This window comes from Linepithema humile, chromosome 8, assembly GCF_040581485.1.
Source record: "Linepithema humile isolate Giens D197 chromosome 8, Lhum_UNIL_v1.0, whole genome shotgun sequence".
NCBI lineage: Eukaryota > Metazoa > Arthropoda > Insecta > Hymenoptera > Formicidae > Linepithema > Linepithema humile.
In genome coordinates, this window is record NC_090135.1 from 11,721,765 (window position 1) to 11,742,480 (window position 20,716).

General features: G+C 31.5%; 3 protein-coding genes across 7 annotated transcripts; 1 reads left to right on the forward strand and 2 right to left on the reverse strand.

The window, feature by feature from the left end:
* Positions 1 to 968: 968 nt before the first annotated feature.
* Positions 969 to 11,759, reverse strand: Spn27A (Serpin 27A). The gene is made up of 15 exons (XM_012369587.2): positions 11,601 to 11,759; positions 10,110 to 10,285; positions 9,774 to 9,956; positions 9,432 to 9,645; positions 9,109 to 9,326; positions 8,796 to 8,981; positions 8,550 to 8,700; positions 7,996 to 8,196; positions 4,727 to 4,785; positions 4,171 to 4,353; positions 3,668 to 3,881; positions 3,304 to 3,518; positions 2,717 to 2,911; positions 2,348 to 2,486; positions 969 to 2,265 (listed from the first exon to the last, which is right to left on the reverse strand). Exons 1-15 carry the CDS (start codon positions 11,614 to 11,616, stop codon positions 2,117 to 2,119), a joined length of 2,499 nt encoding a protein of 832 aa, XP_012225010.1. The 5' UTR covers positions 11,617 to 11,759; the 3' UTR covers positions 969 to 2,116.
* On the forward strand, positions 999 to 1,622 carry ox (ubiquinol-cytochrome C reductase complex subunit oxen). The gene is made up of 2 exons (XM_012369595.2): positions 999 to 1,139; positions 1,484 to 1,622. The coding sequence occupies exons 1-2, from the start codon at positions 999 to 1,001 to the stop codon at positions 1,520 to 1,522; spliced, it is 180 nt and encodes a 59-aa protein (XP_012225018.1). The 3' UTR covers positions 1,523 to 1,622.
* Positions 11,760 to 11,887: 128 nt separating the features above from the next.
* On the reverse strand, positions 11,888 to 20,677 carry Fancm (FA complementation group M). Of its 5 annotated transcripts, none has more exons than XR_001101007.2 (16): positions 20,210 to 20,677; positions 19,943 to 20,115; positions 19,775 to 19,864; positions 19,464 to 19,688; positions 19,240 to 19,393; positions 18,993 to 19,108; positions 18,768 to 18,887; positions 18,459 to 18,624; positions 18,141 to 18,295; positions 17,828 to 18,062; positions 15,648 to 17,704; positions 15,216 to 15,539; positions 14,499 to 14,587; positions 14,270 to 14,409; positions 13,693 to 14,192; positions 11,888 to 13,285 (listed from the first exon to the last, which is right to left on the reverse strand). XR_001101007.2 is itself a non-coding variant. In XM_012369585.2 (12 exons), exons 1-12 carry the CDS (start codon positions 20,547 to 20,549, stop codon positions 15,318 to 15,320), a joined length of 4,053 nt encoding a protein of 1,350 aa, XP_012225008.2. In that variant the 5' UTR covers positions 20,550 to 20,677; the 3' UTR covers positions 15,060 to 15,317. The 5 variants fall into 5 exon arrangements, 1 of the variants encoding a protein (XP_012225008.2); XR_010891407.1 differs by having other exon boundaries at positions 14,270 to 14,421; XR_001101006.2 differs by having other exon boundaries at positions 14,499 to 14,623.
* Between the last annotated feature and the right edge of the window lie 39 nt (positions 20,678 to 20,716).

Here is a 20,716-nt window from a genome sequence, read left to right on the forward strand (position 1 = left end):
CATTAATATACATTAACATTAATAAACATTAACATTAATAAACTTTAACAAGATAAAACAAGACAATGGAAATGTTTTCAGAGTTTTATAAGCATTTTAATACCGTCAAAATCTGACTGAGATATGATTAAGAATTGTATAATCATTTTATCAAAGCTAAGAACCCGACTTTTAATATTTAATTAACAAATTATTAACAATTGGCATCTTAAATTTTCTTATAAAAAATCTTCCAAAAACATTTTAAAAACCGTGTAAATTATTTAAAAATGTTACGAGCATCCTAACACTGTCAAAAGTGGTTCAGAAGCGAAAATAAGCATGTAGAAAGATTAGTTACTCGTTGGAACAACCTGAAACGCGCCATTTTAATTGGAAGTTTAATATTTTGTTAACAGGAGCACATGATGACAAAGGAGCTTACTCATAACAGTGCTATCTATTGATTAGCTAAAGCAACATTACAAATGCATTGATGGTAAGTGTACCGATTGCACTGTTACGAATAAGCTCCTAAATCATCATGTGCTCCTGTTAATAAAATTTTAAAATTCCCGCTAAAATGGCCGCTATGAAAGGAGACAGAAATAGTATGTCTGCTCTTTTCTAGTGTCTGAAGCGCGGAATTCACGTGCACATACGTAGCTTCGCGTGCGTATGGTATTAATGATGTATTCGGGCCGCTTCAATGAGTAATCTTAATCTTTCTACATGCTTATTTTCGCTTCTGTGCTATTTTTGACAGTGTTAAAATGCTCGTCAAATTCTTTTAATAATAATGTAAACTAAGTAGTTTGTATAAAATTTATAGTTATATTTCAATTGTAAATACTGTGCCACAGAGCGTCGCTGCTGTTTCGTGCCAATTTTGGGAGGTATTATCTTACTTTATCGTTACTTTGTGGTTACCGTAATTGTAAGAATTTCTCGGAGCTTTTGCTTATGACAATTGTCATTTTCGAACAAGATCGTTGTAGAAGTTGAAAATATAATAAAAAATGGGTCTCGGTGCTACGTTATACAATCTCGTTCTGAAACGAACATCTACATTTACGGTTACCATCATAGCTACCGCTTTCATTTTCGAAAGGGGATTTGATTTGGCTTCAGAGAAGATTTTTGACACTATTAATAAAGGGGTAAGCATGCTCTTTTACATTTCTTTTATTCTTTAATATTATGTATCTTGATAATATTATGTGTGTAATATATTTATATATAAATGTCAAATTTGGTATTTTTAGTTTAGGTTTAGGTTAACATGTTGAAATAAAGTTAGGTTGTTCCAAATTATTTTGCATTTGTGGTAACATAATAACATTTGTGACAAAAAAAGATATAATATTGCACAACGAAGTCATATCTCATTTTTTAATATCGCGATTCATCAACATACTGCATAAGAATGATATGTTTAGTTCATATTCTGATATACAAGTGATATAAGATATTGATTGCATAACAGATCCATTTCTTTTTTCAGAAACTATGGAAACACATAAAGGACAAGTACGAGCAGTGAATGAAAGATTTTAGGAGAATGGAGACATTCTATTTTAGCTGCATATGTAATGATCTGTACCAGATCTTCAAATATGTAAATAAATAACAACTAAACTTGATGCTAGTAAGTTTCTTAAGACCCTGTGTTTTGCAAAGGTATGCTGCAAAAATTGCTTACTTTATTTATTTTAATATTTGTCATTTATTTCAGTATAAAAGAATAAACAATCATTATCTGATAATTATAACTAATCAGAATGACGGAAGGAGATGAAAAGCCAAAGTTGGATGTTAGTAACTTGTTTAATTTAAATCTTCTTGCTCCAAATTTAAGTTGTATATATTATAAATACGCTGTACTCAAATTTGGACCAAGAAGATTTAAATTAAACAAGCTACTAACATCCAGCTTTGGCTTTTCATCTCCTTTCATCAATCTAATTATAACTGAATCATTACTTGTGACACAAGAAGCAGTATTATATATATAATATGCAATAATATATGCATAATATGTAGCACATAAAGCAGTATTATATACATAAATGATAATCTTTCATACTACGAGCATTTTTTTAATATAAAAACAATAACCTGAGTATTAAACTTATTTCTAAACACTTCTGTTGTCTGTAGCAGGACCCATGAAACGACCAGCAAACATGGTCTCGCTCGTTACCAGATCGACAATAGTAAACATAAATGGTCTGTTTGCTATGAAAGTTGACGCCATGTTAGCCATAAGAGGCACAACTGCGAGTTCTGTAATTAAATAAACATTGACTCAACAATTTTTAAATTCCATTAAATTGAAAGGAATGTTATAAACTATACTGGTAATTACCTGTTACAGCAGCAGCAATAGTTCCCTCCTCATCGACTTCTATTTTAGCATTTTGAATTATATTTCCTATACGTAAATAATTATTATGTACGATTCCCGTGAAATTTGCTGCCGGGCCGAAAATGTCCGATACACCCATCTATAATAGAAAACTACATTTATCTATTTTCCTTTTTTCTCAACTATACATATATATATTGGTAACATAATGATAAAACAATAATGAACAATTTAAAATAATTGGGAATAATAGGAATAATTGTTATACTTGCAATAACTATTAATAACTATACTTAAATGCCATTGTGACCTAATTATCATAATAATTGTAACAAGAATTTTCATAGCTTTATTCATAAATATACTTACGCGCATCAAGGGTGAACGTAAATCTAGTTTGCTCTCAATGCTGAATCGCGGAATAGAAAGGAGCACTTCAGTTTCATTGAGACTACTTAGCAGCGTTTTCATTGGAACATACGACAGATCTTTGGATAAGATCTGGAGGTACGGATCGCTCTCTTCATGAGCCGGAAGAAATATCAACATCGACGTCATGCCGTTCTGAAACACAAATTTTATTTCGACTTTCGTATAATGAATATTTCTCAAAATATCTCACCGTATATACATTTCCGTATATTTGTTAGTATTGAAAGAAATAGAGTCTTTCAAAAAAATGTAACAAAAGTACCGTATTTTATATATCGTATTCCACATTACGGAAAATTTATCTTTTATTGAATCTTTTTAAGATAAAAATAATGTTGCTTTGGTGTAATTTTTTTGTAATAATTTTTCTCCTAAAATATTTTGAATGAATTTATAGAAATGTAAATACTGCGAGGTATTTTATAAATTCAAGAATATAAATTGAATAATAATTATGTGAGTTCTCGTAAAAATACCAGAAATTTAAAACCGATTCTCGGTGACATAAGAATCAGAAATCATACCGAGTACGGAATTTCCACTACGTCAGCGTCGAGGGAAGCTATATAGCCGTACCGATACTTGGAACTATTTTCCATCATGAGAATGTTTTGGCAACCACGTGCGGGAACACGGAAACACCGCGGACGCGTGGCATGCCTATCGAAGGATTTCAACCATCGTCCTTTGAAGTATAAGGCCGATGTTAACAGTATTTGGGTGTCGGCGCTAAGAGTGCCTGAAACAAAATATTAATAAAATCTTTCAACTGGAAGATACCGACATTTCCAGATTAAACAATATAAGTGTATAATTTCCCAGATAAAATCCCTAAAACTCCTTTTGTGAAGTAACTTTTGCAATTCTTAATAGATAAATTAAATGTACCTGGCTGAATGATCGATTTGATATTATCTCGTGTATGTTCGCGAACCCAGCCGTTGATTACATTTGCCGCATTGTTTGCGTTTGCAAAATTTAGCCGTTCGATATCGGCTCCGTAATAATTATTCAAGGTCGTTATGTAATTAGGGGATGCCATGAGAATGGGATTGATCCATAAGCGAGTGGCTACGTCGATTTCCGTGCCATTTTGGTAGCTCTGAAATAATACGAAATGTAAGAAGAAAAATCAAGCATTTCTCAGAGAAGAAAGATGTATCTGTTAAAAAATCAAAAGCGCTAATATATATATATGTGATTTCTGATATGTAAATCCATAAATTTTCTACACTACAGAGACACCAAAATGTATACTTAATATATCCATCAATTTCATTCTTTCGTCGCGAATAGCATAAAGATTACTTTATATTGTTTTTACACTGCTAGATTCTACAGCAGCGCAAAGTGTTGAATTGATCAAGTTTATCTCAATAATTCTAATTTACTTTCAAGGGCAGGAAAGTGCGTCTCGCTAATTTTCTAATGACGTATTCCTCCGGTGGCAATCTCAGAGCTGCGAGAAGTTCTTGACGCGTCCGACCACCAGTACCTTCCACCAAACTCGTAAGGGCGACTTTTGCACTGGATGGAGACAGTACTAAATTACCCTCGATGTCCTCGTTCACTCTCTGCAATCATGAAACTATTATAAATACAAAAAGAAAACGTTTGTACTTTTACATGTAAAATTACAAAACAGTATTATATACTCTTGAATTTTTTATTAAAACATTGTTGTTTTATTTCGTGTAATAAAAGTTAAAATATATTATATTAAAATAAATAAGTGCAAAGAGGAGAACAAATTCCAAAATGTTAAATTAATAGAAAAAATTCAGACAAATACTTCATACAGACGAATAATTGATTAACAAAGTTCTCAGAAACTCATGATTTTGTATTGCACTTATTGCGCCTAATTTTTTTCTACTTTTTTCAAAATAAAGATGAAAAATCTTTATTGCCGCATATATACCTTCTCATTCATATATACCTTCTCACCTGCAAGAGATCGATGTTGAAAAAGGAGTATCGGTCTTCGGCACTTATCGCAGCAGGAACTGTAAGAAACATATCTTTGCGTTAACAATAAAAACAAATAATTCATAATTTATAAGAATGGCACGCTCGTACACATACATTTTTAATGTTATTATTTCTTGTGAACATCTCTGGTCATTTTATTATTGAATAATAATATTTTACAGAATACGATTTATAATTTAATTTGATTAAGGATAATGTAAATTTTTCGCGAAAAGTATCTAAGAATCTGTAGTCTTTGAAAATAAATGGGAATTTAACGTTTATCGTATCGGTATCGAAGTTATAAAATCATGAAATAATTAACGCTTATCACGTATCGAGAATTTTTCTCGTTTCCTAAGTATCTGACAGATTTCTTATTTACAGTCGAACGAGAGAGAGAGAGAGAGAAAGAGACAGAACGGCGAGAGAAGAGGCATATCAAGGATGATAATACCGACTATCGGGGAACCAATCGTGAGACTCGTCGAGTGACTTTAACGAGCATCGTTTTACTATGCGAACGATGATGTAATCGCAAAAAATGCGGTTTAATAATTATTGGCAATTTTGAGTGACGTTATGACGTTATGACGGAGCACAAATAAAGTTGCATTAAATATCGATCTATTACTTTGTACACGTGGATGAGATATATATTGTGATTGAGATAAAGCGCAGAGAGGAAGACTTGATGATAACTTCGAAGTATAATAATTCTGATAATTATTAACAATAAAAAAAATTACATAAAGATTTGATTAAAGACTGAATCACATTTTTCGGTAATCGACAAAAGAAATATTTTTCGGCGATAAATATGAAAATACAATTCCAGGCGAGCGAAAATACAAGAACATAAGCGAGCGTTTAAAGAATGCATAAAAATCGTCTGAAAGATGTTCTATTTAAAGAGCGAGATTCCTAAAAAAATATACTTTAAATGTCTCTCAACCATCTGCATAATTTGTGAATAATACCTGCAAAAATACAGCAGAGGATCCCTAATGGCAGTGACATTTTCACAATTTTGAACTTGGCAGGAAGATGTAATAAAAACTGACACGTTTCGATATGTATTTTGCGTGACTCTCGACACGCGGATGAACACAAGTAACGGAAACGCGAATGTCGGCAGGTGCTAACAGTTGAATTTCCGGCTAGGAGTGATCCCCACTTTATAAACGCTGGTTTCTCTTTATTGCCTCATCTTTTCACCGTAATGGAAATATTATGTACGCTCCAACGCTCTGACAACCACCATCGTTTATGTATATACACACGCGCGAGAGAATTTTGCGCGCAATATTGTAAAGAGAATACAATCGTAATATTCGAAAAAGATAAAAAAAGAAAGACAAGATACTATTCTGCTGATCAATATTTAGACACTGATGTAACTCACGCGAGATTTAGCGAACAAAAACTTGTGATGAGCGAAATTTTTGCCTTTTAAAGCAACGAATGAGAACTGAAGCAAAAAAATGAAACTTTATATTCCAGTAGGAAGAATACTTTTTACAAAAATAATATCGAATTGATTTATTGTTCCACGAAGAGAAAACCTTATTTTATTTTTTATAAAAAGACTATAAAAAAGAAATGAGATAAGGAAGAAGATGGGGGAAAGAAGGAAGGATTGAAAGAGCTGGGAAAACCCAACAACCAGACATACATACATATATACACATATATGTACGAAGGATTTGCAGTGAAATCAAAATATAAAAATATGAGGAGGGGGGGGGGGAGGGAGCTGAAAAGGATAAAGGCACACGATAGCATCGGAATTTCCATTTACTGTGAAACATCATTCTCGAAACGACTCACTAAATTCATTTTACGAACCATGTGCAGTCACGGAGATAAAGATATAATTATCAGTTGAAATGAAAGCAAACCATTCACGGAACCATAAATCATTGATAAGGAATTGATAAGTTGTGATTAACAATGACGTTAGTATTTCTAATAGACCATTATACACGTAATTATATATGATAACAAAAATTTTATCATTTACATGTAACAAGTAATGTGGAATAAAGAAAACTTGTGAAAGGAAGGTACTGATAAATTTTAATTAATTGACTTAATTTTAAACATTAGAAGACAGAGGGAGAGAAAAAGAGTAATTGCAATTATTTCAAGTTACTTCATTAAATAAATGACTTTTTGTGTCAGGATAATTATTTACTCGCTGAAATTTCTGGGATGTGACATTAGAAATACGCGTCACGTTAATCTTGATGTATTAAATGAATAACATATTTTATTTCATATACACGCGAGGCTTCTTGATCTTATAAATTTATTTAGTCCAAATAAATTAATTTCTTTGGTACATTCGATAAGAATAGCACTGTTGGAATTTCAAGTATTGAATGTAAATAAATTCGCGAGAAATTTACGCAAACTTAACATATCACACCGAGAATGATAAATGCTGTCACGTTGTAACAAAAATATATCTCTATAGAGTATTTAATAACATTACGGTTTATATAACGTCATTATATCCAAAGTATCATTAATCATTAATCGTTAATTGAGAGTTAAAATATACTCTTAAGAGTAAAATATGCGGAATAATTTTTTTACTCGTCAAGGCAAAATGAAAATAATCACCTATGCGATTTAATTAATTAATACAATATATGTGAGTAGGATTCGATCGAATTGAGAAACTGATCATCATCTCTCAAGTTCTTAAGTACATCTTAAAATACAATGTGTACTACGATACAAATATAAAGTGACGCATGCAATGTATTAGTACTATTAGTATTATTATTAATTATTTCAAGCATCTTTCTTTCTCTCAATCTAAAGTAAATTTTATCTACACAGGATATTTTAATCTTAAATCTTTAACTTTTTCTTCGGAAATCCTAAAAGTTAAAGTATATCGAATAAAAAGTATATCGAAGAAAGTCTTTACTTATGTTAATAAAAAGTAATTATGTATTTTTATTTTACGTTTTGAAATATGTAATCTTCAAATCTCTGAGACAAAATATCCTGCATAGCTCAACTCCAGTTCAGCACCGCTGTCAATGTTGTACAAGAAAGGAATCTTAATGGTACTTTTTAATCTAGATGTTACGCTCAGAAAGAACCATTTAGAGACCATTCTAACCTTGCTAAAGAAAACCTTCTAACCCAAAGCCGTAATCTTATATCTTAGACACTAATCTACAAAAGGTAGACACTCCACCAGTCCAAATAACTTTACAATAGTTTACCAGAATTCATCGCTGCGTTTTCGTCGGTAAATCGCGATGGGAATTCGTGCTGCACTTTCCCCGTAGTCTCGGATGCACTTAGGGGATTTTTCACCTTGCCTACGTAAAGGATAGTGCCGCTGGTCTCATCCTCGATGTAAAACACAAATGGGTGATTGGCGTGGAACGAACCCTCTTCTATCTTATTTCCAATCTGTATCTCTGCATTAAGAGAAGAAAGTGTAACCATGATAATCGATGAAAAAAATGTTAATAATACTAAAAAAAAAATACTGCTCTTAATAGCCATCTTGGCGATTAGTGCATAAGAATATATTTTTCTTTCGGTCAGAATTAATCTAAAGTTACAAATTTATGGTCTGTAAAAACTAGTCACGCAGATCTTTTGATGGAGATTTTAATTTAATGAAAAATTAAGAGAAAAAAAAGTGTTGTATTAAATGCAAGAATGTGCAATTTTCTAATAAAATACAAAGATGCTACTACAAATATATATGCTTACATTAATCATTAATTTTTAGATTTAGTTTTATGTAATTTTATATGGAATATACCTGTAGCAGCGTAAGCAGTTGTGCCGTTCTCATTTACTTCTATTCCAGTTTTATGCACGACATCGGATACCTGCAAGTGTCTAGAAGCTCGTTTTGTTTTTGCTATTCCCGTCAACTGCGCAGTGTCGTCGAAGATATCACGGATACCAAGCTGTTAAAGGAAGGGAAAAACTTGTTGAAGAATTCTGTTTTGCACATAATTCTTGCGCTTTACGCTATCCAAGTCTAAAAGCATTGACGATTTACCTCGCGCAAAGTATTTTCCAAGTGACTTGTGAACTCAAACTTGAATTTCGGGATCCAAACATCGAGAGGCAACTCTTGCATGGCCCATATGTCTCTCGCCAATGTAAACGGATTGATCTCGTTAATAATATGATCAATACCGGACAGCGTGTGAGGTAGAATAATATACATAGCGAATTTTGAACCCTGAAAGAGATAGCACTTTTCGCAATTTCTGTATAATTTCTACATATTAACAATTTATTCGCAACATTATGCAAGTCTCATACATGCCGGATCATGTAATTATTATACTAATAGTAATGTCACGTACATCGTATGGAAGCCGGAGTATTTTTGCATCGAGTCTTGCAGATTCGGCGAAATAAAATCGACCCACGCCATGCATGTACGGCACGTTTACGCTATCGTTAACGTTGATGTTAAATTTGGAAACCCTAGTATTTTCGGGCGCAAAGTACTTGCGGCGCCAAACACTTTTGAAGAATAACGCATTCACGATCAACATTACAGAGTCCTCCAAACCCTTCTCTGAAACATACGAAGTAAATATTACGTATTCGTAAATTTACAGAATAGTTAAAATGTGCTTGATGCAAATTTAATTAAATTAAAAAGCATCGTCAGCAAACCTACCGTCGTCTATCATCTTCTCGATGTGTCCATTTGTGATATTATTGACCCAAGAATTAACCGCAGTCGCGATTGAATGCGCATCAGACAAATTGGCATTGATCACATCGGTATTGTAAAAAGTTTTCAATGTTGCCGCGTAACGTTGTCTGGTCGATACATTTTTATCAACGTAAATGCGTGATCCGATATTTAAAGTATATGTGGAAGATGGAGTCTGTAAATAACACAGTTTTGCATATTTATTATACACGCGTAATGACAATCTCGATAGAAATATAAATTTCCACATTTTATTAAATAATTCACATCGCGCGCATAATTGAATGCACCCAAGTTTTTTACCTGCAGAGATTTCAAAATATTATTAAACTTCTCTCGAGTGGCCAGCACGCTAACCGGAAGTTGCATAGCTCCAGCAAGCTCTCGCGCAGTTTGGTCTTGAGCTCCTTCGTAAAGAAGCACCAATGCTAATTTTATGGATATCGGTGACAGTAATACATTCCCTGCATTCGCTTTGCCGAGATTCTAAAAAGAAATGTTAAAGACAGAGTGAATCATCTATTTAATTACGTGAAATTATTTCTTAGATATTTAAATTAGACAAACGTCATTATAACACATTTGCAAAACGCTGTTTGCGAAAAATATGTATATAAATCTCTGACATAAATATAATACCTTGAACAACATCCAATCGAATACGGTGAAACGTTCGCCCTGATAAGGCACAAAATCTTCGTCATCTTCAACTTGAGGAGTAACTCTTGAAGAAACGTTCGCCCGTGAAGAATTTTGCCTCACGGCGCAGTCGTTTTGTTTTATAAAAATTACGGCGAACAAGAGACATAAATATCCTGTAAAAATTTTTTTATTTCTTATGTTGATAATTCATCTTTATAATTGTATCATAAAAGAAAAATCCCCCTCTCCCCCAAAATAATTGCTCGATAAATAGCGCAAGATCACCAATAACACAACGAATCCTTTTTATAATTAAACGTGTGAACAATTTAATTTTTCAAAACAAATGCCGTAGTTGGTAAAAAGTTTTGAACTGTCTTTTTGCGCACCTCATTTTAAATTTATTTCATTTGTTAGTCGTTCTTGCTTAACAGAAATTGTGAGGAATCTATTACTGTATTTTTATCGAGTCCTTGAAGTGATGAAAAAATATTATGAGAAATAAAATAAGAGATGTGTTATTGTTCATTTTATTCTATGTATACGTAAGTTAGACTTCAACATAAAATTTGAATTTTAGTTCGTTTACCCAACACATATTTTATACAAAAATAAATATTAAATTAAAACATATGAAAGAAATAATATTCTTTTTTTACATAATTTCCATTAAAAAGTTCAATATCAAATTAATTATCAAATCGTCAAATTAATTTATAGAGAAAAGTAAACAAATTCAATAGTTTTGTATAATATAATAATTAAATCATGTCGTGTGTAAGTTTCGAGCTTTCCTTGTGTTAAATTGCTTTATTATGCAACGACATGGTTTTTTTCTTTTCGTTAATAATCCTTTTGTCAAAGTTTAAATAAAGGAATAATGTATTGTTTCCAAGATTTTTCTATTATGTCTAAAGATATGTAAATTTCTGGTTTTAAATCATGTTTTGCAATTCTTTCACTTCCGGAAATAACATAATTTGATAACAATGTAACGGATGTTTAACCAAACGGAAACCTCTAGAGAATCGCATTTTTTTTGGCGGTCAGCAACCTCATACAGAATATTAGTAGGACCTTGGACTTTTTACACTCCATAAATAAAAAAAACTTTCAAGGACTTTAACATTGACCTTCAATTCTACTGCACCTTTTACTTCTATATTTTATTTCTACTTTTTTTTCGTGGAAGTGTGTTTATCCAAAAGAATTCAATGATAAATTAAAAACCATTTCACACACACGATGCGCTTTAAATATTTATATATCACTATAGAAGAAATGCTCAATTAGAATTGACAAATTTTACAAATGTGATTTTAATTAGTAGTAATTCGATTTAACTTATAAACATAAAGTTGGTATCAATATAATATGTATAAATAAGCAAAGTTTCTCTATCGATCACCGTTTAATTACGATATAAAACTAAAAAAATTTGGAAAACAGATTTTGGAAAACTTATAAAAAAAAGAATATTTTGCTTACTTAATTGGAGCCGCATGATCACACTGCGTAATGTCGGAATTTATTAATGTGACTTGGTTCTTTGTAAATTAGCGTGATGTTCGCTCTCGCAAAAGTCAAACTGATCCTTTCGACGCAACTAGTGTACTAGTTGGCGAAGAGTAAAACCGGTCAGCGCTTGATGATCCGATGCTTATAGCGTCTATTCTCGAGGAAGAGTGGTGGTGACACGCGAGACGCGCGGGGAGATTGCGGACAATATAAGGAAACAGTGTTGAACATGACTCAGGAACGAATAACTTTGCACGTACCAATTCGCAACATCATCTATTGATAATATTTTGTACATGTATAAAATCTTTACAGAATCGTGTATGAGTGATAAATCATTTTACACCGGAGATTTTACGCTCATAATCAGTTATCAGGATGATTCAAAGAGATGAATATTTTTAAAGATCTAAAGATATCCAAATTATCAAAATATAAATCCTAAAATAAAGACGAATTAAAACCAAGTCGCTGTTATTGAAGCAAAATAAATTTATGTGATTCTTTAGATTTTCATAATAAATTAACGTTCTGGGTCAATTTTTTTGGACCCTTCTCAAAATAATATAAACAAATTGAGCTCGCACCGGAGAAAAACAAAACGAATGAATCAATGGTGCGAGATGATTGTCTCAAAAATTTTGAATGATTCTGAAGAGAATCCAAAACTAGGATTGAAACTACAATTGATTATTATCATCTCTCAAACAATGGCGACTTAGTTCTGATTTTTCTTCAACTTGCCTTTATTTATTGGAATTTATTATTTTCAAAAATATTAAATGCCAAAAGAAAAAAAACTTCTCAAAGAGGTGGAAACACCCTCTCAATTAAGTTACGATACAATTAATTTTATTTTTAAAATTGTTCTTAAATAATTGCTGTTTTTAAAAAAATAAGAGTATAGATGTAAATTTTAATACATGATACTTGTATTTAAAAAGTTTCATTTAAAATAAACTGGATAAAAAATTAATCTTCTTCGTTAAACGTTAGACCGCAATGACATCACTTAAGTAGGCATATTATAAAATATGATACGGAATATATATACATATATGTATATATATTCTATTTCTTCACTATGATTAATATTTAATTAAATATCTTATTAATCGCCTATCTGTCTAATATGGCTTCTTAATGTTTTTTACACTTTTTATGAAATGCCAGACGCAAAGCAAGGAATGTATGTAACACTGACAGCGCGTCCGTATTTCCACCGATTTGAGATTTCCCAGAGTTTTCTACGTGTAACAAGTCTGATAGCATAATCTAGTCAAGCATGATAATGCATGTATACGCAGGGGAAACATTTCGCGAGTTTTAGTAAAGAACGAAAAATTCCAATATTCAAATGATATCATTGACAAATGTCATGAAAGGCAAAGTGTGGTAAAAATAAAGAATTTTGGGTGATGATGTGCTATCAAAAGTAATACAAACTCTAGATAACTTTCTTTCACCTTTTTTATTACATCAGTAAATTTCATACCGTCCTTCAATGTCTTTTTTGATGTATGTTATTTGATATTCGACTACTCGCCTTGCATAGTGGAATACTTTTCGACTGCCCGGTCAATGGTTGAAGTGACCGCATTTAACTTTTCACAATCCGCTGCTAACTTGTTAACATTCGTCAAGGGTGATATTATCTGCGCAAAAACATTCAAATCGTTATTAGATATTGCATGCAATTATTGAAATAAAAATAAAAAATAAATGGATTAATTAATCAAAGATCTACAAAAACGTAGACAATGAGTTTGAGGCAATACAGTGTAGTTGTGTTATCATCATTTTCATCAACTACTTAAAAAAAGAGCGATAAAATTCTTTCAAAAAGTGCAAAATTCAAGAGAGTAACACACCAACTTGCTGATCGCAATTTCATGTTGAATAAATAAAAATAAATATATTATTTTGCACACAAAAGTAGTCAAAAATATTTCTGGATAAAATTAGTATATTAACAATATATTAATAACAATTTTGTTTCTCATGTATATATTATTTAAGTTTAAGGAAAGTTATATATAAAGACAAATTTGTTCCAACGTACCCTATCTGCCAGGAAGGCGGGACATATTGATGTATGTGTGCAAAGCAAGTTGAGAATAAGTGGAAAGAATGTAAACAAGAAGTAGAAGCCAATACAAGCACGGTGAGTTATCAAACTTCTGGCGACGAATGTTAATTTAGTAACGATGTTTTCGAAAAGCCATTGGTAAGGTTTCCTCGTAGACACAACACCAGTCTGGATACTAGATTCTGTCGGTGTCGTATATTGTTTGGTATCCACGTCACGGTTTTGATATGCAGGATTATTATTTTGCAAATAAGTCGAATCATTCACAACTGTTTGCCCGTTTGTTTTTGTATCTTCACGTTGCACTTCTTGCATTGAATTGGTTCGTAATTCCAACAAATCCAACGAATATTCGGTAGTTCGAGCATACGTTGCCCCGATTAAAACCAAGATGATCACCGCACGATACATCTTTGCTCTTGCTTCCCAAAATTAGCTTTTCTCACAAGTATCAAAAATGCCTCGAAATTTTTCTGAAAAATAAAAAAAATATAAATAAATACAATTAGAATGCAACACTGGATAAATTTATTATCAATTTATTACTTACGATTGAATTGTAATTGCAGTACAATGTTTTTCTCAATTATTTAATGATTAATTCAATCTTCAAGGAACTTCAGAGACCGCCACAACTTTGTTGAGCAAGAAGAAACTAACGTAAGGATCTTGTGTTTAGTCCTTATATACCTGCAATCCCACCTATATTTAGGTCCACCTCGATTTAGGTGCATTTTAAACCCTTGATAAACTCTTAGATAAACCAAAATTTTTTATACCTGACAGAGTTTTAGGCATTTGATAGGTATCTGTAACTCAGCTTCGTCGAATGTTCTGACATGCGTTACTGATGTCCACAGTTCCTCGTCTAGTTTCACGATGGGAATAATGTGTGTAAAAATTTCTGTTTTGTACATAAAAATAAACAAAGCACTATGGGGTTTTTACCCTTATACTCTTATTTGTTGAGTTTCTACCAATACAGGTAAATCTACCGATCAGTTATATAATTCATTTCTATTATCTTTAATTTACATCTTAATTTCTTTGTAAAATAATGTCCGTACAAATTATATATTATATATTAATATAAAATTTAAGAAAAGAAAACAAAAGACATTATTGGTAAATCCGCAATTTCATCATGAGTCAGCGATAAAAGCTTAAACGGATATAAATTACGAAGATTCATATCGGTAAGTACTGAAAAGTATGACGGTGGTTGTAAAAATACCATTAGAAAACCTTTCAATAAACGATGGGAATTTCAGATGAGACGGAAAATTACGCGAGGAAGAGATGATGATATGCTGCTATTCATAAATCATTATGTTATCTGATTAAAGATAGATCTTTACATGATTTTATTACAACAACAATATCACCATATAAAAAAATACATCTAAATCCTTAATGAATATTCACGTAAGCTTTGTACATTTGAAAAGTAAATTTTAATTTTCAAATTTACTTTAGGATTTATTAAGTAAACTTACCATGTTTTATAGCTTATCATCTTAAAATTTATCTTTCTCATCTTATTGCATTTTATAACTTATTAACATATCACAGATTGATTGGATATTGTCCATTCTTGGTCAGTTTTCTTGAACTTGTATGCGCAATTGTTCGATATCATCCTCACTACTCACTGACTGATTTAAGATGTTGGTTTTCTTCTTTTTAGTCCGCTTCATATTCTTATCGAAACAGAGACGTTTTCGTCTATTTCGTTCCAATTCCTTTTCGGCTCTTTCCAATATCGAATCGTTATGATCGAGTATGCTAGGCTCGGCGTCTTCTGCAACGCAAAATGAATCCTAAAAATCAAAATTAATCTATTAGTAATTAGTCCATTAGTTGTTACAAGTATTTAAAAATTGCATCGATCTAAATCAAGCTTATAACATGTCCGATACACTACGTACATTAACATACGAGTCTTGTGACAAAGATGTAGATAATGACAAGATCTCTACGTTTGGATCAGTGGACTGTGGTTTTCTGAAATGAAAGACGCCCGGTCTCTTGATTGGGCTCCTAATGGTTTGTAGATAATGCGCGTGCATATCGACTTGATCCTGCGAATATTGCGTATAGCTCACGAAATCTGCAAGATTTTCATCATCATCATCGATACTTTCGTCTGAACTAACAAAGTCACAGTCTACTTCCGCTTCATCATTTATAAATTTGTTTTTCATATCGTTTCTTTTGTGCCTATTCTTTTGTGCAATTTTTCTATCCAAAGGGGGCATCATCTGCTTCGACGTACTAGAACTGGATTCCAAGATATTCTTATCTCTCGTATTGTTCATACATCTGCTAGGCACTTTAAAATCAATCACATCCGATTGGCTCTTATTTCTTTTCAAAGACAATCCCGGACGTTTATGAATCGGCGTTGACATGCCGCACAGTTTCATGTTGTTCGATATATCGACAAAACTATTTATTTTCGTATATTTTCTGGATGTACTAGGCAAACAACTGCTACCATCTTCCGATTCTTTCGACGTATTACGGAAATAGCTGCTTTCAAGCTCATCAAATTTCCTTGCGTTATCCTCTGTAATCCTGAAATCTTCATCGGAATTATCTAAAAGCTCGAAATTCTGTTCAAAAGTGCATGATTTTGCAGTATAATTGCGCTTAATATTCGATAACTTGATTTTCGAATTTGTATTTCTGTTTCCGAATTTCTGCTTCTGAGTTTCACACTTGATATCGACTGAAATCCAGCCAGCATCATCATCATCCTCAATCTTCTTGCTTACAGAAAGTCTTGGTGATTTTGCTACATTTCTTTTCATTTGTGCTATCTCGCCAATAGCTTGAGTTATAGATAACAAACTCTCTTCCGCTTTTGAATTATGTACTGACGTATTTTTCTTATTAGATTTATGTTTAACAAATTCACTTATATCATCGTCACTATTAAAATCAAAATCTTGTAATTCATCTGCAAAATTTTTCGCAAATTTATCTAAATGATTAGATCTCTGTGTGGTAAATTCCGTGGGTACTGATAAATCTTGATTAGGTTTAACAACATTATCCTCGTCATAAAGGATACTAACGGTACTTGCGTGTGTCGTTCTCTCTTCATTTTTAGCAAAGACATTTGAAAAATCCGGAGATATTGTATTTCTAATTGTCTTATCTTTATCTTCAAAAATGTCCTCGATTGAACTAAATGATTCATTTAATATGTTTTCAAATATACTAGGTTCCAAATGTAGTGTATCAATTGATAATTTTGTTCTTGTATCGGTCATAATTGCATTATCATCTCCCATATTAGACGCAAAACATTCATCTACCTCAATTGGATTTATCTCGGTATCTGCAATTTTTTTATTTAAATGTAAAATTTCTGTTTTATTCGAGTCAGAACTTTCATCAAGTATATCTTCAAATCTTATTTCGTCGTTGTCGATATTTCTCCTATTTTGTATAGTGCACCAAAAACTATCATCATTGATATTAACATAATCATTGTTATTAACACTTTTGTCATTCCCATTTTCACATCGCGTTGCATCATCTTCAATAATTTGTATATCATCTTCAAAATTTGTATTTTGCACTTGTAAAATATCTGTGAATTTCGTTAGGAAAGACAAGTTATCGATAACTTCTATGTCAGGTACTATAAAATTGTACAAATCTTTAATTGGTTTCCGCTGAGGCACGTAAGTCGTATCCATTTTACACACAGTCTCGCAAGACATTTCTTCCTCCGATTTTTTTACTGCGCATAATGTTAAAAAATCAATTCCCGCATTATCGTCAGATAACAATTTAACATTGTTGGGATTTATCGTATTACGTAAATGCGTATTACTTTGCGTTATCAATTGAGTAAAAATATCACATTTGGAGTATTTTGCTGGAGTATTATTTCGGTTCTGGTCTTTGCATTTACTATTAGTAAGAAACTTTATCATCGACGGTTGACCTGCATCTTTTTTAGAAGGTGAATCTGAAATAAGTGAATATTCTTTAAGAAATACATGAGACAAACGCTATTCTGCTATTCTGAAAAATATAACACATCTGATAAAGTATGGGAAATAAATAAAACTAAATTATTTGTAAAACTTACTTTCTGTCTGTTTTGTACTAGACGCTTCATTCTTTTTGTTGATAATTTTCTTTTTCTTTCTACCCTTTACATTAGGTGTCTTCGGCAATGCAACAATATGAATCTTATGACATTCTGGAATAAATTGTTTTGGTATCATCCTAGGATTATTCTCATACATAGAAGGAAATATGTTACTTGTGTTCAATATTTTATTGTTCAAAGAATCCCTTCTTGAAAGCGTAGACTTCAAATTCTGCAAAGTATTTTAAGTTACGTTGAGAAATATATATGTATATACAAAGTGTGTACAAAGAATAGAGTTTTCAGTTACCTCATGCTCCTTTCCATCTGTAACAAGAACAATTATATGACCATCTCGTTTGCGTCCTGTTCTACCCATTCTTTGTACTAACCTTATTGGGGAATGCTGTGATACATCAAAACATATTATTAGATCTACTTCTCCTACATCCAGCCCTTCTTCACCTATGTAACAATTATTAAGAAATTAGTATATCTTATCAGTAAACTGATAAGAGACTAAAAAGAAATATATGTAAAATATGGCATAGCAAGAGAAAATAATTAATATTTTTACAAGATTATTCCACTTATTGCTACAATTACATAATCTGAAGTTCTTACCCACCTATACTTGTCGAAATCAAGACGTTCACATGATTGTTTCGAAAATCCTCCAACGCTTTTATTTGTTGCTTCTGTTTTTGACTAGCTTGACCAACAAACATTTGTGGTCTGATTACTGGTTTTGATTGCAAGAGTAAAATATAGACTTCATTGACTATGTCTCTATACTAGTGAGTAAAGAATTATCTCTATTATTTTCATATTAAATACTATACTTTGTGTATTAGAGTTCTCAAAGATTCTTAAAGATTAATATTAAATAAAACATTAAATATAATAATATTAATCATTATGACAAATTGATACAAACTTCGACAAAAACTATAGCTCTTGTATCCTTCTGATTGCTGCTGTTGGTTTTAAAGTGATTTTCAAGTAATTCTTTCAATTTGTGAAATTTGTTATGTCCAAATATAAGATCAGCTGGTATCTGAAAAAATTGCAAATTGATCAATAAATAATGCAAAAAAAAGGCTTTAAAAGTAAAAGTAACACGCTTCTTTTAAGGTAGAATTACTAAGAAATGTTTACAAACCTCAGATACATCTCCATTAGGATGTATGTTTGGAAATGGTCCAAGATAAGTTTCTATTTCATGGAGTAAATCTTGCAAATGATTTTCACTGTTCATCCAAAACTTATCAGAATGAGCTAAAAAATTAAATTTTTTCTAAGATTTCTATTTATGTTAATAAATATCTCAATAAATCATCAAATCACAAGGAAAAAATAATTACAGATCACAATAAAAAAAAACAATTTACAGATTGCAACAAACATACTTCGATAAAATTTACAGAAGGCACGTAATCCATGTCTGATCATAAGTTCGTAAGCATGATACATGGTTAATAATATATTCAAAGTCTTCATAATTTGTGCATAATTTCCCGATTTGTCAGTCTTTGTTTTGAATTCTTTTAATAAGTGAAATATCTGGAAAATATAGTGAACAATGAAATTATTTGTATCAGTTGATATTACAAATTTCTACAACAAAGCTTACCCTTCCTTTAGATATGTTTGCAGTATATCCTCGCAATATATTATATTGCATAAGAAATCTAACATGGCGATCCATAATAACAACATATTTCTCTTTAAATGTAGCTAATTCATTACTAAGAGGCACCAATATAATATCTACTTTTCTCTTATTAATATACGGCATTATATCGATTGAGTTCTCTTCTCTCAACTCCAAATGAGAGATATGTAAATTTTGTATTACCTACATAACAAAATACATATTAGAGTCTTGAAATAATTTTTTTCTAGCTAATTTGTAAAGAGAATGAAAGCATTGGATCTACTTACCTCATGAACATTATCCAATTTATTTCCTGGTGTAGCAGAAAGAGCTAATATCCTAAAATATTGATTCTGTGTGGATAATATTCTAATACACTAAAAATAATAAATTTAATATAAAAATAATATGCAGTTTATTATGTATATATATTTTTTCTATGCAATATTCTTTACCTCACAATATGAATGTTTGCCCAAAGCCTTATGAGCTTCATCCACAACAACACATTTAACTAAATGACTAGGTACAATTGATCTCTCAAGATCATTATGAAATACTTGAGGAGTGGCAAATATTATTCTCTTCTTTGACCAAGCTATTTCACGATTCTTCTGATTAATTGCACCTATAAATTAAATAGTTTACTATTCTTGCATACATATTATAAAGCAAACAAGTTATATAAATATGTGTGTCATTAAAGAAATAAATATTAAAACCTGTAAGTTCCATCATATCGATACTTGGAATACCCATTACTTCATAACATGCATCAATTTGTTGTGCAACCAGAGGTTTTGTTGGTGCCAAGAACACAATTTTCCCATATGGATACCACCTCCAGAAATTGTACATCACAACAGCAGCGATAAAAGTCTTTCCCAAACCAGTGGGTAAACAGACTAAAGTATTTCGATATAAAACAGATTTGACAATGTTAAATTGGTACTCGCGGACTGGATAATTTTCCGGATATATCCAAGTATTTCCAGACGATAAATCAAAACCCTTGGTCGTTGAATCGTTTGAAATCCCAGTGCTTTGCGATGACAACTCCATTTTTGTAAAACGTTATTGAATCTCTGCTTTACTTTAAAGAAAAGCTCAATATGAACCAGCTGTTTAAACACAACATAAACATGTGCAAAAAGTTACGAAAGTGAGAAAACTTACTATTAACCAATGAAATCATAGATTGCTATACAGAGTTTAATGCTTGATACACA

Excerpts from the sequence above, each read along its gene's own strand:
- ox (XM_012369595.2), top strand. The coding sequence starts at position 999 with ATGGGTCTCGGTGCTACGTTATACAATCTCGTTCTGAAACGAACATCT. Across the intron at positions 1,140-1,483 it reads TTGACACTATTAATAAAGGG|AAACTATGGAAACACATAAA; the intron begins GTAAGCATGCTC and ends TTCTTTTTTCAG.
- Spn27A (XM_012369587.2), bottom strand. Across the intron at positions 8,701-8,795 it reads TGGAAAATACTTTGCGCGAG|CTTGGTATCCGTGATATCTT; the intron begins GTAAATCGTCAA and ends TTCCTTTAACAG. Across the intron at positions 2,266-2,347 it reads TATTGCTGCTGCTGTAACAG|AACTCGCAGTTGTGCCTCTT; the intron begins GTAATTACCAGT and ends ATTTAATTACAG.
- Fancm (XM_012369585.2), bottom strand. The coding sequence starts at position 20,549 with ATGGAGTTGTCATCGCAAAGCACTGGGATTTCAAACGATTCAACGACC. Across the intron at positions 18,296-18,458 it reads CTTGATTTCGACAAGTATAG|GTGAAGAAGGGCTGGATGTA; the intron begins GTGGGTAAGAAC and ends ATTGTTACATAG. Across the intron at positions 18,063-18,140 it reads CAGATGGAAAGGAGCATGAG|AATTTGAAGTCTACGCTTTC; the intron begins GTAACTGAAAAC and ends AATACTTTGCAG.